Below are 27267 nucleotides of genomic sequence, written 5' to 3'. Positions count from 1 at the left end.
CAGCTTCACGATGCGTCCACCACAAGCTGATCGACCACAGCATCGCGTTTATAATATACAGTGCATCATTAAGACCATGATATCCCTTTACGAGCCCCCATCTGTAAATACCAAATTGCTTTCTAACAAATATTTAAAATGCCCACTCTAATATATATTGTAAACGCCTGCACCTCTTATTACCATGTGCCATGAATGTGCGCTATACATAGCAAAACACTGCATCCCATAAGAGAAAACAATACACCCACACATTATCTGAGTTCCAAAGCTCATTGATGTATATATTTGTTATTAAAAGGATATGGATTCAATATATTACAATGTACAGTATACCTATGGTTACATGGTTACAACTCATACAGTAAACAGTTAATACATATAGTTACATACAGTTACAGGCCAGCGATACAATACCATTCCCTCAATGCATCTTATATCTCTCTCTCTCAGCAAATAAATACAGGAACTGGTCTGGCAGCAACTCCATCATCCTCTGGTACAAAACAGCAACTCGGAACTGTGTGTCTCTGCAATGTGTGAATCTAGTTTTGGGGGAGGGCACTTTCTCATTCATGATGAGTCACTGGTTTGTTCGTGTGCTGAACAGGTTCAGCCTTGAAGACATCCAAAAGGCTGGCCTGAGTTTCCTGTCCACTACTTGTTTCTGTAAATGTCTATTGTCCTAACTAGTGATTTTAGCTTTCATACATTTATTCATAACTATTTGTTGCAATGTCCTACAACTTAATAACAAGTATCAAATGAATCTACACATTAATCTGGTTGCTTAAATACCAAATATGATAGGTGTATCTTGCTTCGTTCAAATAATACACATACATGACATTACTTCATTATATAATTTTAAATCATCATGATGTCTGGCGCTTGATATTATTAGAATTATGTACTGTATGAAATAAGTGTCGAATCCATCTCTATGGCATATCCGTGTAAATGCGTGTGTTACCATATATTGCTGTGCTCGCTGCGCGTATCTGCAAGTATAGCGACTTATATGTGTGTAGAGTTTGTATTTTCTTTCTATGTAATATTTTTGACTTCGACACCATGCTGCCACTTTAGTCTTGCTCCTTGGGCAGTGCTACTGAATGCACCCCCTCCCCCCTGCTTTGGACCTGTCAGTGAACCTCTCTAAGGTAATGCTCTACCCACAGCTAACGCCATCTTCAGGTTGTGTTTATTTATTTATTAACAATTTCTTATATAGCGCAGCAAATTCCGTTGCGCTTTACAATTGGAAATAATGATATAACAAATTAGGTAATAACAAACAGTCATAGAGGTAGGAAGGCCCTGTTCGCAAGCTTACAATCTATAGGGAAATAGGCATGTATACACAAGGAAAGGTGCTATCTATTGCATAGTTGTCTGCCATATTGCAAAGGTTCTTGGTGGGCTGCATGATATAGTCATACAGCAATGATGAACCGGTTTCGATAGGAAGGGAAAGTGAAGAATGAGATGACATATGAGGATATGTGTGCACTATGAAGAGTGGATGCACTGTGATAGGAAGGTTTATGAAAGTTATGTAGGCGGTTCTGGAATTTGATATGCTTGCCTAAAGAGGTGAGTTTACAGGGAACGCTTGAAGGTTTGGAGACTAGAGGAGAGTCTTATTGTGCGTGGTAGGGCATTCCACAGAGGGGGTGCAGCCCAATGAAAGTCTTGCAATTGTGAGTGGGAGCGAGTAATGAGTGTGGATGAGAGACGCAGATCTTGTGAAGAGTGAAGAGGTCGGGTTGGGAGATATTTTGAGATAAGCGAAGTGATGTCGTTTGGTTAATGACCTTGTGTGTGAGTAAAGGTATTTTATATTGAATACGGTAGGATACAGGTAACCAATGGAGGGACTGACAGAGCGGATCTGCAGACGATGAACGTCTAGCAAGGAAGATTAGCCTGGCCGCTGCATTCAGAATGGATTGTAGTGGTGAGAGTCTCGTTTTGGGAAGACGAGTTAGGAGATTATTGCAATAATCATTGGTGTTGGCTATCAGAGTCAATATCCAAAAATAGAAACTTTTTTTAAATGTAATAACTTAGTTTACACCGCAGGGCGCAGAGAATTATGGGGATTGCTGTATTCTGCGCTAATTACAGACCCTCCAACATGACCCGCCCCACTAGGTACAAAATGCTCTGTTTCTGGACTTCCCTCTTAATTTATGATTTCCATCACCTGTGATGAACTAGTTAAATGATAAGAAAGCTGTTTCTTCACAGGTGATGGCAATAATAAATTAAGAGGGAAGTCCAGAAACAGAGCATTTTGTACCCAGTGGGGCGGGTCATGTTGGAGAGTATGTAATTAGCCTATAGTATTTCTGATAACAAAACATGCTGAAACAGCTATGTCCTAACGACTGCACTATATAACCTAGTATCATTTTTCTGGAACCACTGAGTTGGCAAAGTTGCCAATATACAGTAAAGGTCTAAACTTTCCTCATTTCAAAACTGTAACATAATTAATAATTATACCCACACTAGGTCAGCATGGCACTATTCCGTATTCCTTTACTGTTATACAAATATACACAGTCAGATATTAGTATACCAGCATTATATAGGCATTAGCGTATGTGTACACAGAATTTCTCCATGTTATTAGCTTTGATTCATACTGAACGCGCACACTACAGGAGCTGAGCTAAAGTCCCCATATCACAGCACTAGCAGCAGAGCTCGGTCTCCCAGCATCACCCCGGGAATGCTGCCTGGCTGCCACCAGCACCGGTGCACTGTGGTGCGCGTAAATGTACACAGTACAGGGGAGGGGCGTGGCACACACAGGCCAATCCGCGGCTCTGAATAGACCGGGATAAATCAGGAAGTGATAAGGTTACCGCCTCACGTGAGAACTCAGGAACACTGATCATGAGCGGCCAAGCAGCAGCAGCAGCAGCAGCAGCAGGAGGAGGGAGCGGGTAACAATCTCCGGGTGACAGTAGTCAGGGGCAGGGGGCTGTTATGTAGGATAGTGCGTTACTGCTATCTGTACAGGACGCCGACTGTCTACGCTGTAGGGATTTGCATGCCCTCTCCCATCCTGTACACACGTGTGGCATCGTACACGAGATTAAATTAGCTGCATATCATATGTACCAAGACTGGATGTGTTGTGTGCCTCCCCTACTGTGCTTTCCCATCCTGACGTTCTCCATCTCAAACGGCCACTATTATGAAAGGGTTTAATTTTTTTTATTTGTGTATCAGTAACTGGTGGTCTTGCAGAGGTTTAATTCTATTGTTAAGAGAATCTGTATATTTAAACAGAGAAACTTATTTCTCAATATATGGTAATGGCATACCTCCCAACATGACCCTCTCCAGGAGGGACACAATGCTCTGCTTCTGGACTTTTCTCTTAATTTCTGATTGCCGGCACCTGTGTTGAACAGGTTAATGGATAAGAAAGGTGTTTCAGCACAGGTGATGGCAATCCTAAATTAAGAGGGAAGTCCTGGAGCAGAGCATTCTGTCCCTCCTGGGGAGGGTCATGTTGGGAGGTATGTAACGGTGAAACATTGTACCGGTAGAAGATGATCTGCCAGTTTGTTGGGGCAGCTGAATGACCTTTGCTCCGTGGCCTTACGGGATCCGGTCTCTAGGTTGACCTTTTGACCTGTCGACCAATAGTGGTCGAGCTAGTTACTATCTACCTTCCATACCACACCTGGCCTTACTGCCTGGCAGGGGTGAGAGGAATTGCCATTCACCAACCAATTTTGGGGCCTTCTGCTCTTGTACGGTACACTATAGTGCAATCCTGTACTTTGGTCTCAAGTACCCTTTTCATGGAAAAATAATAGGGTTGAAACTAGAAGAATTGTAAAATAGGAAGAAAATCTCATTACTTTAGGAAAAATACGTTATTTTCTTAAAGCATTTTACCTGTTACGATACCATTACTCTCAGACCATGGGACGTACGTGTACATTTGTGGAAGAAATAACCCTCCGCATGATGCCCAGTTCTCCACCTGCTGCCCACCATTTTTCATAAGTAACTACATTTGAGGTAGTGTGCCTCCAATTCACGTTAACGTCAAAATAAAGGTGTCCTGCACTTCTCTCCAGAGATCTGGGGCTAGAAGGGTGAGAGACTTTCAATACCCTCTATTATATCAATCAGAGTTGTGAATTGCATCTGGTGGGGGCTTTCTTTTTTTCTAATCCATAGTAAATGCATTGGAGTGCTTGGATAAGGAGTGGTGATTGTTAGTGACTACTACCCAGCTGTCGGGTGTAGTGTGGTATGCCGGCGGCCAGGCTCCCGGCGACCAGCATAGTGGCGCCGGGAGCCCGACCGCCGGCATACTGACAGTGTGGCGAGCGCTAATGAGCCCCTTGCGGGCTCGCCACGCTGCGGGCACGGTGGCGCGACACTATTTTATTCTCTTTCCAGGGGGGTCATAGACCCCCACGAGGGAGAATATATGTCAGTATACCGGGTGTCGGGATTCTGGCGCCGGTATACTGTGCGCCGGGATCCCGACATTCGGCATACTGAAGACCACCACAGCTGTCACTAGTAACTGCAATTCATTATTTATTCTAATAATTTAAATGCATCCTTTCTCTTGTGTACACCTCAAACTATACGTGTGAAGAATCAGGTTAAATTGACTGTAGCCAAATGCTCTGATAATGTTTTGTTATTCTGTTCCTCATGTATGTATGTATGTCTGTTTAAGAGGGTATATAACATAGGTATTGTTGTTTAAAATAATTTATAAATACATAAAAATAAAAACGCTGCAAAATAAATAATGGAGGAATGACACCTGTGCAGATAAGAACTCCTCAAGAGATAAACAATTCAGTGCTCTATTTATGAAGCAGTGAAGAGCTTATTTTCCACAGGGAATAAAGGTGCATACACACTGAGCGATTTTCACCCGGCCAACGATGTTCACAGGGTGAACCACTTTCCACAGTAGGAGACTGTGGAAAGTGGTTCACTCTGCCGGTAAAACAGGCCGACTGATGGCGGCGGCCAGCGATGACGTGGGAGCGCGTATCAGCGCTCATCACCCAGCCAACCAAAAGTGACCTACTTTGAGCTCAAAATCCATTAGTGTGTATGCACCTAAGGCTCTTCACTGTTTTGTGCTGTTTAGTAAAGACTTAATTCATTTAGGGGTCTATTCATGAAGCAGTGAAAAGGGTGGCGAAGTTGCCCATGGTAACCAATCAGCATTGAAGTAACATTTATAATTTGCATACTATACAATTGTACGGAGCAGCTGGTTGTTTGCCATGGGCAACTTCTCCACAGGCTCCCTTCTCCACTCATTTCACTGCTTCATGAATCGACCCCTTACTGACGCCACTTTTCCTGTAAGCAATTTATTGGATGGTGGAACACACTTTTTGATGCCACAGTATGTAATGTCAGCTTGGGATTGTGTTACCTTTACCTGGCAATTAATAGGGATCATTAAAGCTGGAGAGGTCAAACAATTATATGCATGGGTGGACAGGTGCCATGCATGCAAATTTCACATTAACTCTTTGCTACTGGCAGCCAATAAGGGGAGACCACTAACAAGGCGATACCACTGCACAGTTGAGAATTGATGGCTATCAACTGTACCCTGCAATACAAAATGCAAAAAAAGGCCGTTTGTGGCTCATATTGTTATATTGAGTCCTGTCTTTAATCACACTGCTTGTTTATGGCACCATATTCCTACCAAAGTACATCTGTCACTCGCAGAATGTTTACGTTGACCTACAAAATATGAACGATGCAAATAGCACAATAACCTTGATGTCTATATTAACACCGATTGACAAAATGCTGACCTTTGTACAATAGACTTGAAAGGTGTAATTTTATATCCTAGCAACCATTATTTATAGGGCTTACGTTATAAAAAAAAAAACTCCTATTCTAAATCTGTAAGTCTGTGCCTATGTTATGAGTGAAGTTTAATGTGATCTGACAGATACAATAGTTTCCTGTGACTGTCACTAAATAATGGTTGGTGTCATCGGACTTTAATAACACACACGCACTACTAGTCTTTGTAAGCATGTTTTCTCTTACGTCCTAGAGGATGCTGGGGACTCCGTAAGGACCATGGGGTATAGACGGGCTCCGCAGGAGATAGGGCACCTAAAAGAACTTTGACTATGGGTGTGCACTGGCTCCTCCCTCTATGCCCCTCCTCCAGACCTCAGTTAGATTCTGTGCCCAGAGGAGAAAGGGTACAAAGCAGTGAGCTCTCAAGAGTTTGCTGTTTTAAAGAATTTTGTTAGGTTTTTATTTTCAGGGAGTCCTGTTGGCAACAGGCTCCCTGCATCGTGGGACTGAGGAGAGAGAAGCAGAGCTGGCTTGTAAGGTTGGTCACTGCTTCTAGGCTACTGGACACCATTAGCTCCAGAGGGAGTCGGAACACAGGTCTCACCTGGGGTTCGTCCCGGAGCCGCGCCGCCGTCCTCCTCACAGATGCCGAAGATAGAAGCTGGGTGAGTATTGAGGAAAAGACTTCAGGCGGCAGAAGACATCAGATCTTCATGAGGTAAGCGTGCAGCGGTAAGCTGCGCGCCATTGCTCCCAGACACACACACACAAGAGGCACTGTAGGGTGCAGGGGGGGGGGTAGCGCCCCCTGGGCAGCAATAAACCTCAATTTGGGCATAAATATGTTGGATTAGGCTGTGGGACAGTAAATCCACGGACCCCCGCCAATTTCTTACAATATCATGAGGGGACCGAAGCCCGCCGTCGGGTGGGCGGGGCTTGATCCTCGGCACTAACCAGCGCCATTTTCTCCACAGAGGCTGCATGAGAAAACGCTGGCTCCCTGTTCTCTCCCCTGCTGAGCTTCACAGGCTGGAAAAAAGAGGAGGGGGGCACATTGGCGACGCAGTGAGTGGAGATTAACATTATAAATATATAAAAGCGCTATCTGGTCATATATTCCAGTGTTTGGGCGCTGGGTGTGTGCTGGCACTCTCTCTCTCTGTCTCCCCTAAGGGCCTGGTTGGGGTGTTGTCCCCTTATAGGTAACTCCCTGTGTGTGTGGGGTGTCGGTAAGTGTGTGTCGACATGTCTGAAGCGGAAGGCTTCTCCAAGGAGGAGGTGGAGCAAATAAGTGGTGTCCCCGTCGCTGGTGCCGACTCAGGATTGGATGAGCATGTGGCATAGGTTAAATGCAAGTGTGACATCTTTACATGAAAGGCTTGATAAGGCTGAATTAAGGGGAGCATCAGGGGGTCAATCCTCGGATTGGACCGATTCACAGGGCCCGTCGGGGTCTCAAAGTCCCTTAACACAAGACACTACTACCGACACGGACTCTGATTCCAGTGTCGACTATGACGAAGTAAAATTGCACACTAGGGTGACTAAAACCATTCAGTGTATGATTGTGGCTATTAGGGATGTCTTGCATATTGAGGATGAACCTTCGGTCCCCGACACAAGGGTACACATGTTTAAGGAAAAGAAACAGATTATTAATTTTCCCACATCACATGAATTAAATGAATTCTTTATAAAAGCTTGGGAGACTCCGGAGAAGAGGCCGCAGATCCCCAAAAGAATTTATATGGCATACCCCTTCCCTAAACAGGACAGGGAGATTTGGGAATCACCTCCCACTGTGGACAAGGCACTGACGCGCTTGTCCAAGAAGGTGGCGCTACCGTCTCCTGACACAGCTGCCCTTAAGGACCCTGCAGATCGCAGGCAAGAAACTACCTTAAAGTGTTTTTATTCTCATACGGGTGCTGTACTACGACCGACGATTGCGTCGGCATGGGTGTGTAGCGCAGTTGCAGCTTGGGCAGATGAGCTGACAGATAATTTTGAAAATATGGATAAGGATACTATATTCCTAACTCTAGCCCATATAAAAGACGCAGTCTTATTTATGAGGGATGCTCAAAGAGACATTGGATTGCTGGCTTCTAGGGCCAATGCCATGTCGATCTCAGCGAGACGATCATTATGGACTCGCCAATGGATGGGTGATGCGGATTCCAAAAAGCATATGGAAGTACTACCCTATAAGGGTGATGTATTGTTTGGGGATGGGCTGACGGACCTGGTTTCCACAGCTACAGCAGGTAAATCAAAATTTTCACCATATATTCCCCAACAGCAAAAGAAAATGCCACCCTATCAGATGCAGTCCTTTCGGTCGCACAAGTCCAGAAGAGGTCGGGCGTTCCTCCTTCCTTGCCAGAGGTAAGGGCAGAGGCAAAAGAGCACCTGCTTCGGCAGGCGCCCAGGAACAAAAGTCCTCCCGGGCTACTCCAAAACCCACAGCATGACGCCGGGACTCCCCTGAGGGAGTCCGCACCGGTGGGCGCACGTCTTCGACTTTTCAGCCAGGTCTGGGTCAGCTCAGACCTGAATCCCTGGGTGTTAGAAATAGTTTCCCAGGGTTACAAACTGGAATTCGAAGAGGTGCCCCGCGCCGATTTTTCAAGTCGGCCCTACCAGTTTCCACGTCGGAACGGGATGTAGTGTTAGCTGCAATTCAAACGCTGTGTATACAGCAAGTGATAATCAGGGTTCCCATGAACCAGCAGGGAAGAGGTTACTACTCAACCCTCTTTGTGGTCCCGAAACCGGACGGTTCGGTCAGACCTATCTTGAATCTGAAATCCCGAAACCTGTACATAAAAAGATTCAAATTCAAAATGGAATCGCTCAGAGCGATAATAGCCAATATGGAGGAGGGGGAGTTTATGGTGTCTCTGGACATAAAGGATGCGTACCTTCATGTCCCCATATATCCACCCCCCCATCAAGAATTCCTGAGATTCGCTGTACAGGATTGTCATTACCAATTTCAGACGTTGCCGTGTGGACTTTCCACGGCCCCGAGGATTTTCACCAAGATAATGGCGGAAATGATGGTGGTCCTGCGCAAGCATGGAGTCACAATTATCCCATACTTGGACGATCTCCTGATAAATGCGAGATCAAGGGAGAAATTGCTGAGCAGTGTGGCGCTCTCTCTGAAAGTGCTCCAGCAACACGGTTGGATTCTAAATCTACCGAAGTCACAGTTGATTCCGAAAACTCGACTACCGTTCCTAGGTATGATACTGGATACGAAACAAATGAAGGTCTTCCTTCCAATGGAGAAAGCCCAGGACATCCAGAACATGGTCAGAGACCTGCTGAAACTGAAAAGAGTGTCTGTTCACCAGTGCACTCGAGTTCTGGGAAAGATGGTGGCGGCCTACGAGGCCATTCCATTCGGAAGGTTCCATGCAAGGACTTTTCAATGGGACCTTCTGGACAAGTGGTCCGGGTCCCATCTACACTTACATCGAAAAATTACTCTGTCCCCAGGGGCCAGGGTGTCTCTTCTGTGGTGGTTGCAAAGTGCTCACCTACTGGAGGGTTGCAGATTCAGAATTCAGGATTGGATTCTGGTTACCATGGACGCGAGCCTCTGAGGATGGGGAGCAGTCACACAAGGAAGAAATTTTCAGGGACTTTGGTCAGACCAGGAGTCATGTCTACACATCAATGTGTTGGAACTCAGGGCCATATACAACGGCCTTCAACAAGCGGAGAGTCTTCTTCGAAACTTACCGGTTCTGATTCAGTCAGACAATGTCGCAGCAGTGGCTCATGTGAACCGCCAATGCGGAACAAGAAGCAGAGTCGCGATGGCGGAAGCCACCAGGATTCTTCGCTGGGCGGAAAATCACGTGAGCGCTCTGTCGGCTGTCTTTATTCCGGGATTGGACAACTGGGAAGCAGACTTCCTCAGCAGACACTATCTCCATCCAGGAGAGTGGGGACTTCATCAAGAAGTCTTTGCAGACCTAATACGTCTTTGGGGAACTCCTCAAATAGACATGATGGCGTCACGCCTCAACAAAAAACTTCGGAGGTATTGTGCCAGGTCTCGGGACCCTCAGGCAGTAGCAGTAGACGCTCTGATAACACCGTGGGTGTTCAAATTGGTCTCTGTGTTTCCTCCTCTTCCTCTCATCACAAAAGTGTTGAGGATCATAAGACGAAGAAGAGTACAGACGATACTCGTTGTCCCAGACTGGCCTCGAAGGGCCTGGTACTCAGATCTACAAGAGATGCTCACAGGAGATCCCTGGCCTCTTCCGCTGAGGGAAGACCTGTTGCAACAGGGGCCCTGTGTATTTCAAGACTTACCGCGGTTACGTTTGACGGCATGGCGGTTGAACGCCGAATCCTAGAAAAAAAGGGAATTCCGGAAGAGGTCATCCCTACTTTATTAAAGGCTAGGAAGGAGGTGACGGTTAAGCATTATCACCGTATCTGGCGAAAGTATGTGTCTTGGTGTGAGACCAAGAATGCACCTACGGAAGATTTTCATCTGGGTCGTTTTCTCCACTTCCTACAAACAGGAGTGGATATGGGCCTGAAATTAGGCTCTGTTAAGGTTCAGCTTTCGTCCCTCTCGATTTTCTTTCAGAAGGAATTGGCTTCTCTTCCAGAAGTCCAGACGTTTGTAAAGGGAGTGCTGCACATCCAGCCCCCTTTTGTGCCTCCAGTGGCACCATGGGACCTCAACGTGGTGTTGCAGTTCCTAAAATCACACTGGTTTGAACCACTTAACAAGGTTGAGTTGAAATTTCTTACTTGGAAGGTGGTCATGTTGTTGGCCTTGGCATCGGCAAGGCGAGTATCAGAATTGGCGGCTTTGTCACACAAAATCCCCTACTTGATTTTTCATGTGGATCGAGCTGAATTGAGGACACGTCCGCAATTTTTGCCTAAGGTGGTTTCTTCCTTCCATATGAATCAACCTATTGTGGTGCCTGTGGCTACAAGTGACCTGGAGGATTCCAGATCCCTGGACGTAGTCAGGGCCTTAAAGATTTATGTAGCCAGGATGGCTAGAATTAGGTAAACAGAGGCCCTGTTTGTCCTGTATGCGGCCAATAAGATTGGCGCACCTGCTTCGATGCAGACTATTGCTCGCTGGATCTGTAATACGATTCAGCAGGCTCACTCTACGGCTGGATTGCCGGTACCAAATTCGGTTAAGGCCCATTCCACTAGGAAGGTGGGCTCTTCTTGGGCGGCTGCCCGAGGAGTCTCTGCATTACAACTTTGCCGAGTGGCGACTTGGTCGGGGTCAAACACTTTTGCTAAATTCTACAAGTTTGATACCCTGGCTGATGAGGACCTAGCGTTTGCTCAGTCGGTGCTGCAGAGTCATACGCACTCTCCCGCCCGATTGGATGCTTTGGTATAAACCCCATGGTCCTTACAGAGTCCCCAGCATCCTCTAGGACGTAAGAGAAAATAGGATTTTGAACCTACCAGTAAATCTATTTCTCCTAGTCCGTAGAGGATGCTGGGTGCCCGTCCCAGTGCAGAAACTCTGCAAGACTTGTATATAGTTGTTGATTACATAAGGGTTATGTTACAGTTGGAATCGGTCTTGGACCGTTGCTGTTTTTTGTTCATACGGTTAACTGGTTATGTATGATCCAGGTTACATGGTATGATTGGTGTGGGCAGGTATGAATCTTGCCCTTGGATTTCCAAATCCTGCCTTGTAGTGTCCATCTCCTCTGGGCACAGTTCTCTAACTGAGGTCTGGAGGAGGAGCATAGAGGGAGGAGCCAGTGCACACCCATAGTCAAAGTTTTTAGGTGCCCTATCTCCTGCGGAGCCCGTCTATACCCCATGGTCCTTACGGAGTCCCCAGCATCCTCTACGGACTAGGAGAAATAGATTTACCGGTAGGTTTAAAATCTTATTTTTACCCAGAAGTCTCACCTGCATATATTATATAAATATATTCATTAGTGCTATTTATAATTTCTCTGGGATGTATTGAATGGAATATCCTGGGAGCTAAAGGCCCATACACATTAGACTATGTCGCTCTGTGAGCGACATCGTCTAACGTTTCCCCCTCCCGAGCCGGCCGGTTGGCGGCCGCCTGTACGCACTGAGCGATATGACCGCTCATATCGCACAGTGACGTCACGCCCCCGCCAGCCCTGCATGAAGGTTGTGGACGACAGTCCACATCCTTCATGCATGCCCTACCGACAGCGACGATCGTTGCCGACCCGCGGGGCCGCGCATCTGTCGTCGCTGGCGGCATACACACTTAACGATAAAATGAGCGATGTCGCTCAAGGAGGGGGAAAATGAGCGACGTCGCTCATTTTATCGTTAAGTGTGTATGGACCTTAAGACTTGACCTGATTATAAATGACAGCTGCGGTATCAATATTTACTTTACTAATGTTATTCTTAAGTGTCTTTACAATCCTATTTACATTTTGATTTTCAGGCAACCGGTTGATGCAGTGTGCAAGAAGCGGGAAGATTACTTAGAATGGTGTGAGTATTTTATGGCTGTCGCCTTTTTATCAGCTCAGAGGAGTAAAGATCCAAGTTCCCAAGTGAGTAGTTGTATTCTTTATCTCCTTTATGTTGCTTTGAGATATGTGACCCGGGAATTTGCAGAGTCTAGCAAGCAGGCAAATTCCCATCTCTCTGCTCCATGACCCTAGGCCAGAGCAGGGCGGGTTGTTTGCTTTCACATATACTGAGATCTGGGTTGATGCGCATTCATGTGCAAAAACACGGTATTTCCATGTATCTGTGAAGGGGGTATTAGTGACCTATTTGTTTTTTCCTCAAAGTGTCAGGGCACGGAGCTTAGCTCTGCCCCCTGACACCCACTAAGACACGCTAAGCCCCTGGTTCGCCCGCATTTGTACTGTAAAGCAGGGATGACCATCGACTAGTAAACCGATCAATGGATCCATTCCAGATGGTGACCATCGATGGATAACCCACCGATGGCCATCTCTAGGGGTAGCATTTGTTGGCGAGCACTAGTCCGTCAGCACTAGAATTCTCTCCTTCCCAAAGATAGTCAATGGGTCGACCCTGAATGGTTGAGTCAAAATGTCGACATGGAAAAGTTAGTGCAAAATGTTCACATGAAAATGGTCGACACAAATGATTGACACTTTTTTTTTTTTTTTTAATGGTTTTGTGTCAGATTATTTCCTGTGCATGGAAAATAATAAAAAAATGTAAAAAGAAACTTGTATTGAGCGTATGTGTGCCAACCATTGTTATGTCTACCTATTGACTATCTTTTTACTGTAGATCTATCAACGGGATACCTGCCATATATGACCTGATGTACCTATTCCTAATTAATACCTGCTGGTCCATATCCTAAAGTAGTACTAATGCTTATTGTAAAGCTTTTGCAATCTGCTGTCTTTCTGTGTGTATGTGTTTTGTCCCAATGTAAGTATTATGTTCCCTGTAATACGCTGCCATGAATATATTTTCCTAGCATTGGCAATTATATATTTAACTATATTCTCCGTCATTGGTATTGAGTCCCATTATATGTGCTGGAGCTTAGCCCATTACTCTGGCAGCATCAGATAGGTATGCGCTGGCCTCTGGTGTAATGCTGCAGAGTAACATGTGAAGCGAACAAAGGTGAGCTTACAGGAGGTGTGTGGCTCTTGACTAGTTCGGCCCTCCCTTATTACAATGTCAGCGCTTGAACTGTACAAGCCATCAAAAATAAAATTGCAAATATTGTTAATATGCCCACATCCCATTTTATTTGACTTTTATAACCATGTCGCAGGCTACGCTTCAAAAAGTAGTAGCTCCTATACTTGTCAGCTATCAGTCGGTGCTTCCACGAGTAACTGCTGGAAAATGTATAGGTTACTACATGGTGTGTGGGGAGTTTAGTGTGGCCTGGTGTGGAGCTGGCTATGGCCTCCAGTGACCTGGGTCACAGCTTCTTCTAAAACCCAGATTTCATGAAAATGGAATACCCAGCAGTTGATCTTCTGTTCCAGTAGTAAAGTGACGCTGTGGAGCTCATTCAATGTTGGATATAAACACCGCTTTTGCTGGCTTTTTTTTTTTTTTTTTCAATGCAAAATGTTTTTCTCTAACGTCCTAGAGGATGCTGGGGTCCACATTAGTACCATGGGGTATAGACTGGTCCACCAGGAGCCAATTAGCACTTTAAGAGTGTGGGATGGCTCCTCCCTCTATGCCCCTCCTACCAGACTCAGTTTAGAAAATGTGCCCGGAGGAGCCGGTCACAGCTAGGGGAGCTCTCCTAATAAAGTTTATTTTTAGAGTTTTTATTTTACAGGGAGGCTGCTGGCAACAGCCTCCCTGCAGCGTGGGACTAAGGGGGAGGGGGGGGGGGGAGCAGTGTCCGCCCTGCGGGGTCTGTGCCACTGACTCCGCTGACTGGACACTAAGCTCCAGAGGGGTTGATCGGTCTCTACCGCAGGGGAACCGCTCACCCCAGCAGCATGCCGGCGACCCCCTATAGAGCTGAATAAAGTGGTGAGTTAGTCACCGATTCTCCCCCCCCCCCCCCCCCCCCCCTCCCAGCAAGCGGTGGGCAGGTGTGAAGATGGCGGCAACAGAGGAGGGAGCATGGTATTAACCGCGCTCCCGGACGGTACCAGAGGCACACTGTGCGGCGCTGTGAGGGGTGCCCTGGGCCAGCGCTTACCCCTCACTTTTGGTCAGCAAGCCTGTCTGGCCACTGGGATCCCAGGCAACACAACTCCTCAGACAAAATTTAAACTCAGAAGAGCGGGAAGACCGTGCCGGGAAGGGGGCGGAGCTTCTCGGAGCGCACCTGCAGCATTCCAGCGCCTTTTTCCTGCATGCTGACAAGCTGAAGGAAGATCCTGGTCCCTCCACAGCAGCTCCAGTTAACTGTAACGGTACTACGGGGTTGTAGAAGGGAGGGGAGGCTAATTACTTGACTGTGTGTCCTATTAAGGTGCACAAGTCAGCGCTGAAAGGGGGTTTCTCAGTGGTTTAGGCGCTTGTGTGGGTTGGCTCCAATCTCTGTCTCTCTCTTGCCATTCTTGGGGCGGTGGAACTCTGTCTTACCCCATCCTGTGTTTGTGTGTGTGGTGTGTTTGGTGGTCACTAGCAGCAATGTCTAGGGATACAGTGTCATATGCTGCAGAGGATTTATCCTCTCAGGATGATCCCATTCTAGCACTGGTTTAGCACAGATTCCAGCAAGGGAACCAGAGTGGTTTTCCTCTATCAGGACTTGGATTTCTCAGATTTCTGACAGGGTTGCCAGTAATGAGTCTGCAAACCAGGTATTGCAGTCCTCTGTGGCTGTGTGGCCCTTGTCGGGTACTTCGGGTCTCCCCACAATATACCCCCACAAACGTGCACTTGTGCAGGTAACACAGGACGACACGGATACCGATTCGGACACCACAGATGGTGATGGGGATGTATTGCGGGGGTCCGCATCTCTCACAAGGGGGGTACAGTTGTTGATAGAGGCTATCAGGAATGTGTTAAATGTTAATGATAACACACCTGAACAGGTTGAGGAGGCTTTCTTCACTGAAAACAAGAAAGCCTCGCTAACCTTCCCTGCGTCAAAAGAGCTGAATGCTATATTTGAAAAGGCCTGGGTGAACCCTGAAAAGAAGTTTCAGAATCCTAAGAGGATTCTGGTAGCTTTCCCTTTCCCTGAGGAGGATAGGAAAAAGTGGGAAAACTCGCCTATTGTTGATGCATCTGTATCTAGACTCTCAAAGAAGGTGGTTTTACCGGTACCGGGATCTACCGCCTTAAAGGAGTCGGCAGACAGGAAAATTGATAATACTCTGAAATGAGTGTACACTGCTTCAGGGGCCATATTACGTCCCACTATTGCTAGTGCATGGATTGCAAAGGCAATAGTGAAGTGGTCGGCTGTCTTGATGGAGGATTTGGATACGATGGATAGGGATGAGGTTGCATTGTATTTACGCAACATTCATGATTCTGCAGGTTTCATGGTAGAATCCATGAAAGACCTGGATTCCATAGCTGCGGGAATTTCTTCCATGTCTGTTTTGGCTCGTCGGGGACTGTGGCTCCGCCAGTGGTCGGCCGACGCAGAATCCAGAAGAAGTGTGGAGTCGTTACCCTATACAGGCCAGGCTCTCTTTGGGGAATCCCTAGACGTGTGGATTTCTACCGCTACAGCGGGTAAGTCTCTGTATCTTCCCTCAGCAGCTCCTGCTCCGAAGAGTTCATTCTCCTCAGCTACGCAGCAGTCCTTTCGGCCCAACAAGACCAGAAAGGCCAAGTCATCCAATACCTTCTTCAGGGGTGGTAAGGTTAAGTCCAAGAAACCTGCCGCCGCAGGTTCCCAAGAACAAAAGCCTGCTTCGGGTACCCCTAAGTCCTCCGCATAACGGTGGATGGGAGGACCCGGAGGTGGGGCTTGTGGGAGCGAGCCTCTGACAGTTCAGTCAGGTCTGGGTCTCGTCCGGCCTGTATCCCAGGGTGGTAGATATTGTCTCTCAGGGATACAGGCTGGAATTTCAAAGTCTCCCTCATCGTTTTTTCAAGTCGGGCTTACCAACTCTGTTGCAGGACAGCACAGTGCTACAGGACACTGTCCAAAAGCTGGTGGAGGCACAAGTTATTGTGCCAGTTCCACCGCACATGTTGACAAAGGGTTACTATTCAAACCTTTTCGTGGTAACGAAACCGGAAGGTTCGGTAAAGCCTATCCTGAATCTAAAATCGTTGAACCCCTTTCTAAAGGAGTTCAAGTTCAAGATGGAGTGTCTCAGGGCGGTGATAGCAGGTCTGGAAGAGGGGGAATTCCTGGTATCCCTGGATATCAAGGATGCGTACCTTCACGTTCCAATCTGGCTGCCGCATCAGGCTTATCTCAGATTCCGCATTGCTGTACTGTCATTTTCAGTTCCAGGCTCTGCCGTTCGGCCTCTCCACTGCACCGAGGATGTTTACCAAGGTGATGGCGGAGATGATGATGCTACTCTGAAAACAGGGTGTAAACCTCATTCCTTATCTGGACGATCTCCTGATAAAGGCATCATCCAGGGAAAGGTTGCTCCAATCCATTGTTCTCACAACACGGCTGCTTCAGAGTCACGGGTGGATTCTGAATTTTCCGAAGTTACATTTGGAGCCGACCTGGAGATTGTCGTTTCTGGGAATGATCCTGGATACGGAAGTACAGCGGGTGTTCCTTCCGCGGGACAAGGCGTGTTTGATCCAATCCATGGTCCGGGAGGTCTTGAAGCCACCTCGGGTGTCAGTTCATCAATGCATTCGCCTATTGGGAAAAATGGTGGCCTCCTACGAGGCTCTCCAGTACGGGAGGCTTCATGCTCGGATCTCCTGGACAAGTGGTCGGGATCTCGCCTCCACATGCATCAGAGAATTCGTCTGTCGCCAAGGGCGAGGATTTCACTCTTATGGTGGCTCCAATTGCCTCACCTGCTGGAGGGCTGCAGGGTCGGGATTCAAGACTGGGTCCTGCTAACGACTGATGCGAGCCTTCGGGGCTGGGGACCAGTCACTCAAGTGGTGACCTTCCAGGGAAGATGGTCAAGCCTGGAAGCCGGCCTGCCCATAAACATTCTGGAACTAAGAGCCGTCTATAACGGCCTTCTTCAGGCGGCCCCTCTTCTAAGAAATAGTGCCATTCAAGTACAGTCGGGCAACGTAACAGTGACTTACATAAACCGAGAGGGCAGAACGAAGAGCAGGGCGGCGATGTCAGACGTCGCAAAAGTACTCCTCTGGATGGAAAAGCACCTGTTGGCGCTGTCAGCCATCTTCATTCCGTGAGTAGACAACTGGGAAGCAGACTTCCTCAGCAGAGACTATCTCCATCCGGGAGAGTGGGGTCTCCATCCGGAGGTGTTCAGGGAGGTAACAGATCTTTGGGGTCTACCCCAAATAGACATGATGGCCTCTCGTCTCAACAAGAAGCTTCGGCGTTATTGGTCCAGGTTGAGGGACCCTCAGGCAGTGGCGGTGGACGCCCTGGTGTGTCCGTGGATGTTCCAGTCAGTGTACGTATTTCCGCCACTCCCACTCATCCAAAAAATCTTAAAGCTCATAAGGAGAATAAGGGTTCAAGCGATCCTCATTGCCCCAGACTGGCCAAGACGGGCTTGGTACGCGGACCTTCTGGATCTACTGCAAGAAGAGCCGAGGCCTCTTCCTCTTCGGGAGGACTTGCTGCAGCAGGGTCCGTTCGCCTATCAAGACTTACAGCGGCTGCGTTTGACGGCATGGAAGTTGAGCGCCTGATTCTTGCTCCGAAGGGTATTCCGAAAGAAGTGATTCCTACCCTCATACAGGCTAGGAAAGGGGTAACGTCTAAACATTACCATCGAATTTGGAAGAAATGTCTCCTGGTGTGAGTCCAAGAAGCTTCCTGCGGTGAAATTTCAGCTGGGACGTTTTCTCCTTTTCCTGCTAGCAGGAGTGGATATGGGGCTGAAATTGGGATCTGTGAAGGTCCAGATTTCAGTCCTGTCCATTTTCTTTCAGAAACAATTGGCTGCCCTCCCGGAGGTTCAGACTTTATTTGAAGGGAGTTCTGCACATAACCTCCCTTTGTACCGCCTACGGTGCCTTGGGACCTTAACGTGGTGTTGCAGTTTCTCCAGTCGGATTGGTTTGAGCCTCTACAGGAGGTGGAACTCAAATTTCTTACATGGAAGGTGGCCACCTTGTTGGCCTTAGGTTCTGCTAGGCGTGTCTCTGAGCTGGGGGCTTTGTCATGCAAAAGCCCTTACTTGATCTTCCATGAGGGTAGAGCTGAGCTCCGGACTCGTCAGCAGTTCCTTCCAAAGGTTGTGTTGGCATTTCATATCAACCAACCTATTGTGGCTACTGACCCCTCGATTACTTCAAAGTCCTTGGATGTCGTGTGGGCACTTAAGATTTTTGTGAAGAGAACTTCTCGTCACAGGAAATCGGATTCTTTGTTTGTCCTATATGATCCCAAGAAAATTGGGTGTCCTGCTTCTAAGCAGTCTATTTCTCGCTTTATTAGGTTCACTATCCAGCATGCCTATTCTACTGCCGTGTCCAAAATCTGTTAAGGCCCACTCTACTCGTAAGGTGGGGTCTTCCTGGGCGGCTGCCCGGGGTGTCTCTGTAACGCAGCTTTGCCGAGAGGCAACTTGGTCTGGGTCGAACACGTTTGCAAGGTTCTACAAGTTCGATACTTTAATCAAGCTTCAGGTCGTCAGAGGCCAATCTGTTCTGCAGGAGCCTCCGCGCTCTCCCTCCCATTCTGGGAGCTTTGGTGCATCCCCATGGTACTAATGTGGACCCCAGCATCCTCTAAGACGTTAGAGAAAATAGGAATTTGATACCTACCGGTAAATCCTTTTCTCGTCCGTAGCGGATGCTGGGCGCCCGCCCAGCGCTTCGTTTTCCTGCTTATGTTATTTGGTTCAGTACCACTTCGTTTAGTTGCGTACTTCAAAGTTACTGGGTAAGTAAGGTTTCAGCCGTTTGCTGGTTAGTTCAAGCTAGTTGACTTCACGTGCCTTGTATGTGTGAGCTGGTATGAATCTCACCGCTATCTGTGTTAAGTCATTCTCTCGAAGTATGTCATCTTCTCGGCACAGTTTCTAGACTGAGTCTGGTAGGAGGGGCATAGAGGGAGGAGCCAGCCCACACTCTTAAACTCTTAAAGTGCCAATGGTTCCTGGTGGACCCGTCTATACCCCATGGTACTAATGTGGACCCCAGCATCCTCTGCGGACTACGAGAGAAGGATTTACCGGTAGGTACCAAAATCCTATTAAGTTTTTTTTTTTTTTTTTTTTCTTTCTGGGTTTGTACTTAAAATCAGGGTCCAAAAAACGAAGTCCATCTGAAAATGCCAATCCCAGTGCAAGGCTTTGCCTTTATAGGGCTGGTGCCACTATCGCAGGGAAACCCACAGCTTGGGGTCCTCCTGCCGTAGGGGGTAATTCAGACCTGATCGCTTGCTAGCGGTTTATGCAGCACTGCGATCAGGTCAGAACTGCGTATGCACTGCAATGCGCAGGCGCGTCGCCTGTGTACAAAGCGGATCATTGCTGTCTGATGGGTTTTACGAAGAATCCATTCGCACAGCCGATCGCAAGGAGATTGACAGGAAGAAGGCATTTGTGGGTGGCAACTGACCATTTTAAGGGAGTGGTTGGAAAAACACATTCGTGTCCAAGAGTTTGCAGGGCAGGTATCTGACATCAATACCGGCCCCGGACAGGCTGAAGTGATCGCAGAGGCTGAGTAAGTCCTGGGCAACTCAGAAACTGCAGTTTTGTACCGCTCGGCTGCACATGTGATCGCACACTTGCACAGCTAAAATACATTCCTCGGTTGGTGGCGATTATGCGAACGCAGGACTGCAAAAAACAGCTAGCGAGCGATCGGGTCTGAATTACCCCCATAGTACCAAACCAGGCCTAATCCAGTCGGTAGGGCAGTACGGATGGTGTAATGGTTAGCATTACTGCCTCACAGCACTGGGGTCATGGGTTCAGTTCCCATCATGGCCCTAACTGTGTGGAGTTTGTATATTCTCCCCGTACTTGCGTGGGTTTTCTCTGGGTGCTCCGGTTTCCTCCCACAATCCAAAAATATACTGGTAGGTTAATCGGCTCCCAACTAAATTAACCCTAGTGTGAATGTGTCTGTGTGTACTTGCGATAGGGAATATAGATTGTAAGCTCCACTGAGGCAGGGACTGATGTGAATGAGCAAAATATTCTCTGTAAAGCACTATGGAATATGTGTGCGCTATATAAATAACTGGTAATAAAATAATACTAGGGTATTTGAGTCCACACAAAAAACGCCCCACCCCAAGCTTACTTGGGTGAGAGGTGGTGTGCCATTGTTACATAGATTAAAGATAGATTAAAGTAACATTCCTTCCCTGTAGTCTCTAGTGGACTATAGGTCCTCCCAACATCTACAAGACTGCCTTTTAAAGGGTTGGGGATTCTGGGACCTGTAGTGTGCTAAGGAGTAATACTAAAAAGAACAATGACAGTGTATTACATTTTGTAAAATCATTCCCTGTAAGAGGGTTTTTTGTTTTGTTTTTCCAATTACACCCACACAAACACTTATTTTACTAGGGTGTGTTCTGAGTCAGACCAAACTGAATTCCCACAGTAGGTCACTTATGATGTGGGTGACTCTAAATTATGTAGATTGCGTATTTGTGTTTTAATGTAATTTACGCTTACTGTTTTGGTGTTACTTTCAATAGTCCCTTAGTTTTATACACTAATATAGTGTCAGCATGACGTGTGAAGAACTTTAAACACTTAATAAATTCACTATAAGCAAATAAAATGTATTTCCCCTTCTCTGTTTTAGGTTGGAGCATGTATTGTAAGTCCTGAAAATAAGATTGTTGGTATTGGGTACAATGGGATGCCAAATGGCTGTCATGATGATGTCCTTCCATGGGCGAGGACAGCAAAAGACAGACTTGACACCAAATATCCATATGGTATGTACGATTGTCTTCACCCTGTTTTGGATGTCGTTAGCATACATGATGAGAACTGCACTTTACACTGGAGATTATTACTTAATTAAAACTTTTAATTGATGCATCTGTGGTCTGGGTGGAGGTAAGTATTGAATCACTCGTGGGTTGGTTGACTCTGTAATAGGGATAACTGAGAGTGGTCCCCCCCATCCCAAGGCTGCTGATTCTTTAGGGAGCAGGAGGGGGGGTTTCAAGAAAGGAAAATCCTCTACTAGCTCCATTGTGGATAGTGCTAGGAATCATTCTAACTTGTCTCAATGTGCGCCTCTGTAATCATTAAGATTGGCATTACTGGAGTGACAATTTTTCCACCCCAATGGTACCAGTATAATAGAGAAGGATCACTGACACTCTGGCCTAGTATACAAAGGGAGAATACAATTAGTTGTAGGACTTACCATGTGTCTGCTGCTCCCGGGTTTAACGCCTGATACCGTACAATTAGTAGCCTGCTTTCTTGTGTTGGGAAGCCCTGCAACCGATGTGCGTTAGCCCACAAGTGTTAAGTAATGGAAAGTAAGCCCCCAAAAACTGTAAGTAAGCCCTCAAAGTTCTACTTGCACTTCAGGATGGTACAAACAGAAATCCACGTTCCGTGCAGTCTGTAAGAGAAAGCAAAGGCATGGATCAGCGAGTGTGTGCAGACATTTTTACATATTTTAACCAAAAATAGGAATGATGGCCCGTGTGTTTCCTATTTTGTGCAGTCTGTCTTTATCTATTACATCATAATGTATTGCCTTTTGCATTTTTACCCCTTGATAACAGGATTGCTAGCTCTATACATCAGAAAAATCCTAACTATATTTTATAAGAGCTGTGCTGGAAGACTTTGTTACCCTTTTAAATTAGCCATTCTCATTTATTCTCCCTCCAAATTGCTGAAATAGAATTTGTGCTGTGGTGAAAATAAGCTTAGATGTGATATTCTAATATTTCACATAGAGCCCAGCTGTGGCAGCTGTGAATGTGCTATGTAGATTAAATGGGATTTTGTAACTTTCTAGCTTCAGTGTATGTATTTTTATTTCTGCCATGTCTTTATATATTAAATTGTGTTTGTCAGTAGGAATTGGTCGCATAGGCTTTGTGAGCATAATGAAATGTCCTGCGCACAACTTGATGAGTATTGCAGTGCTTTTACTATATAAACAGATGATACCATGAGGCATTTGCAATTCTAAAAGCAATCTTTCTTTAGAGCATTACAATTGGTCCAATACTGGTCAGCACTTTTTTATTGTTTGCTTTTCTTTTCTTTTAAAATAGGACAAAGCTACCACTATGTATCATCGATCGGTCAAATCAGTGCTATAAAAATGATCGTGTCTCCCAGACCTATTCCAAGCATAGCCGATTTATGTTTCTTTCCAATGTTCTCCACTTTTTGCAGTGTTTTTCCTCACAATGTATTAGTTTAAAAGTATAAGTCCCATAGTCAATCTTTGGTTATTACAAAGCCCAAGATAGGGTTAATGTCTGGAGGGATGCGGTTACATTGCCGGCAGTCGGGATCCCGGTGGTGGTCAGGATACAGATGCCAGATTTCCGACACCTGACAATGCCGACACACGCAATCCTGACCATCAGGGTCTATTCCCACTTGTGGATGTTCACGACACCCACAGGAAGGAAACAGAACCTGCTTTGTTGCGCTCACTCCCCCCCCCCCCCCCCCCCCCCCTGCCCGCCCACATTCTCTCGAACGGGATCCCTGCATCAGGATGCTGACCGCCGGGATCCCGACCGCCGATCTCTCAGCCCCAACCTGTCTGGACATACCAAAGCTTAAATAGTGGCAAGAGCTTTCTCAGCTTTCTCAAAGCTGCTGTGAATTGTCCTAAAGTCCAGTTTGAACAGTGACTGGCATTGTATGGACAAACCATCTTTGCCTAATCTACGTACAGGACAAATATTATAATGCTGATATTCCTCAAGAACGTCTTGCCTTGCAGTATACATCTGATATACGGTTGTACTGTTGAAAATGGTTTGACCTGCAGACTCTTAATTTCCTTTGCATAGCTTTGTCCAAAACCAGCCTCTATAAAGGTACTTCTGCCCAGATTATTTACTTAGATGGTATAGGAAGCAGACCTACATTTTGGATGTAATTTGTAATACTGCAGCATCTAGTTCTCTGTGTTAAAATATGAGAATACATGTAAGTGGCTTTACTGCTGGGATTGTATACTAACAACTCGTCACAAAACTGACCATGATTCTAGTACATACTGGAATGACTCCCCTGCAGAACGCTTATTACTTTATTTCTGGTGGCTCTATCCTAAACCCTTAGCCTTCTACAAGTCTTGATATTGCATCTCAAAATTCCTATAGCCTGTAGGGTCTTATTTGCCACATGCCATTAGAACAATTGGATCGTTACTGGTGTTTGTTCAGTTGGTGACAACATTTAGCTAAATAGTGCTACATTTGGGGGAGGGATCTTTTTTTGTTTTTTCTTTCTCGTTGTTTGACTTTTTTTTTTTTTTTTTTCATATTTTCTTCATGCTGCGGGGAAGAGGTTGGTATCTGTATATATTTGGTGAATGTTTCAGCCATTTAAATCCAGACGTGTGAAATACTCATTCTGCATGTGTTTATTTCAGTAAACTAAGTTTGGTGAAGCAGTAAATCCTGCCTTTCTTGTAAGGACTTGGCTAACTAGACAAGGCTGTTAATAAGCAAGTCTTTTCCGTAAATGTGAAAACTAGCCAGTTGCCTTATCTACATTATAGCTGACCTACAAAGGAAATATAATACTTCTGCCATTGTCAGCAGTAACTTTTTTAAATTTTTTTTTCAGTTTGCCATGCCGAGTTGAATGCCATTATGAACAAAAATTCTGCCGATGTAAAAGGCTGTGTCATGTATGTTGCTTTGTTTCCATGCAATGAGTGTGCTAAATTAATCATCCAAGCAGGTAAGGACTTGAGTTAAGGACAATTACTTAGCAGCTCAGTAAAAATGCATATTGCAACCAGAAATGTATGTGGTAGCACTCCTAAACCTGGAACCAGTACAGACTTCCTCTTTTGTGCCAGATTTCCTTAATACCTGTTAGAGATGTGCGCAGACCCCAGTGTGTTGGTTTTGGCAAAACCACCCTTAGTGTTTTTTTTTTTTTTTCTGGTTTTGGCAAAAGCACCAGAGTATTTTGGATCTTGATTTAAAAAAAAAACAAAAATAGCTAAAAACAGGTACTTGTTGACCACCTCACAGCTTACAATATTGTTCTACAAATATTGTCCAAAGGCTGACCGGCTAAACTAAGCAACAGAGCAACGGCACAAACGCACAGCTATTTGTGATTAAAAATAGGTTCCAAATTAGTAATGTAGTAGAGCAATAACCAATAAAATAGTTTTTCTATGCATTGAAGACAGTCTCCAATGCCCCCCTAAAATACAGGCCATCCTAAAAAGAAAAGTTGTGTAAGATGGCCTTCTCACCCACCCACATGTTGTATATGTAAAAAGTACATGCACAGTTTAACAAATCAAGCACATTAGCGACAAGGACTACCACTTTTGTGGCTGAACTGATTGGTTTGTTTGGGCCCCCACAAACCAAGCTACCGATGGCTTGCTAAAAGTGTTATACATTGTCACATTGAGAACATGTCATACTCAGACATAGCTAACGTGGACACACCTAGACTCTCCTAAGGGATTTGTGAAATTTCTGACCACACCGTTTGTTCTTCAGCCTTAGTGGGGCAGTTTCTTAAACTGTGTCCCCTGGATCACCTTTAGTAGATGTTTAAGTACTGTCATGACTGGCAGCAGCCACAGCATTGGTACTTAGTTGGTGCTCCTGCTCTTCTGTCGACAGTGCTTTTAGTAATGGTGGCACACTGGCACCTAATAATTTTTCGACCATTTCATTTAAATGTTTTACTGTGCCTGCACTGAACACACAACACAGTGCCTCGCAGTGCTGCAGCCCACTACACCACACCATAACCCTCTGGGGTCCTGTGTGAAATGGCACGCAAATCCCCAAGGAAAGGACTTTTTCTAGAATCCAAAACACGTGAGATCTGATGCCAAGAAGACCTTTTGCCTCATTTTGAATTTTGGGCCTGGCAGGAAAACCTGAGACTGGGCTTGGAACTAGTTTGAAACTGCGAATTCAGGTTGGTTCGTTATACGAAAAACAGAACTTGCACATTTCTATTTCCTATGAAAACTGTTGCTAATTACCATACAATATTAATTGTATCAAATCATTTGGATTAAAAACGGCTGTGTAGTATGACGTAAGAAAGATGCTTTCTTTTCCAATGATGACTAGTGCTGTGTTCTGGACTGTTCTGAAAACCTGTCTTATAAGGATATGCTGTAATTCAGAAGTATCCTTCTAAAAGTCATGTGACTGCACTAATGAAATCTGGGTATCTTGCTACAGCACCGTTACACTTTAATTTATTCTCTTACATACGCCCTGTTGTGTTACAGCCTATGTTACTTTGATGCTGTGTTTGTTCTGGACCTGATGCTAAACTGTTTTCTCTAACGTCCTAGTGGATGCTGGGGACTCCGAAAGGACCATGGGGAATAGCGGCTCCGCAGGAGACTGGGAACAAAGTAAAAGCTTTAGGACTAGCTGGTGTGCACTGGCTCCTCCCCCTATGACCCTCCTCCAAGCCTCAGTTAGATTTTGTGCCCGAACGAGAAGGGTGCAATCTAGGTGGCTCTCCTGAGCTGCTTAGAGTAAAAGTTTAAATAGGTTTTTTATTTTCAGTGAGACCTGCTGGCAACAGGCTCACTGCATCGAGGGACTTAGGGGAGAGAAACGAACTCACCTGCGTGCAGAGTGGATTGGGTTTCTTAGGCTACTGGACATTAGCTCCAGAGGGACGATCACAGGCCCAGCCATGGATGGGTCCCGGAGCCGCGCCGCCGGCCCCCTTACAGATGCTGAAGCAAGAAGAGGTCCATAAATCGGCGGCAGAAGACTTTCCTGTCTTCATAAGGTAGCGCACAGCACTGCAGCTGTGCGCCATTGCTCTCAGCACATTTCACACTCCGGTCACTGAGGGTGCAGGACGCTGGGGGGGGGGGCGTCCTGGGAAGCAATGAATTTACCTTAGTTGGCGAAAAATACATCACATATAGCTCCTGGGCTATATGGATGTATTTAACCCCTGCCAGTTTTCCAGTAAAAAGCGGGAGAAGAGCCCGCCGTGAAGGGGGCGGGGCCTATCTCCTCAGCACACAGCGCCATTTTTCCCACACAGCTCCGCTGGTAGGAAGGCTCCCAGAATCTCCCCTGCATCCTGCAACTACAGAAACATGGTAAAAAAGAGAGGGGGGCACTTATTTGGCAAAATAACAGATATAAGCAGCTATAAGGGATAGACACTTATTGTAAGGTTGTCCCTATACATATATAGCGCTCTGGTGTGTGCTGGCAAACTCTCCCTCTGTCTCCCCAAAGGGCTAAGTGGGTCCTGTCCTCTATCGGAGCATTCCCTGTGTGTGTGCTTGGTGTCGGTACGTGTGTGTCGACATGTATGAGGAGGAAAATGATGTGGAGGCGGAGCAGAGTGTCTGTAACAGTGATGTCACCCCCTAGGGGGTCGACACCTGAGTGGATGTACTGTTGAAAATTACGTGACAGTGTCAGCTCTATATAAAAAAACAGTGGTTGACATGAGACAGCCGGCTACTCAGCTTGTGCCTGTCCAGACGTCTCATAGGCCGTCAGGCAGATGGCAGATACAGACGCCGACACGGATACTGACTCCTGTGTCGACGGTGAAGAGACAACCGTGATTTCCAGTAGGGCCACACGTTACATGATTGAGACAATGGAAAATGTTTTATACGTTTCTGATAATACGAGTACCACCAAAAAAGGGGTATTATGTTCGGTGA

General features: G+C 46.2%; 1 protein-coding gene across 1 annotated transcript in view; it reads left to right on the top strand.

The window, feature by feature from the left end:
- The first annotated feature begins 2845 nt into the window (after positions 1-2845).
- DCTD (dCMP deaminase) overlaps positions 2846-27267 on the top strand; it is a 57678-nt gene continuing 33256 nt past the window's right edge. The window contains exons 1-4 of the mRNA XM_063920686.1: positions 2846-2957; positions 12305-12416; positions 21205-21340; positions 24192-24308. Coding sequence (XP_063776756.1) covers positions 2908-2957; positions 12305-12416; positions 21205-21340; positions 24192-24308 — 415 coding nt within the window. The 5' untranslated portion in view covers positions 2846-2907. The remainder of the gene's footprint in view (positions 2958-12304; positions 12417-21204; positions 21341-24191; positions 24309-27267) is intronic.

Source organism: Pseudophryne corroboree, chromosome 1 (assembly GCF_028390025.1).
Source record: "Pseudophryne corroboree isolate aPseCor3 chromosome 1, aPseCor3.hap2, whole genome shotgun sequence".
Lineage (NCBI taxonomy): Eukaryota > Metazoa > Chordata > Amphibia > Anura > Myobatrachidae > Pseudophryne > Pseudophryne corroboree.
The sequence above is the reverse complement of the archived record's forward strand: the minus strand, read 5'-3'. Positions and strand labels throughout refer to the sequence as shown.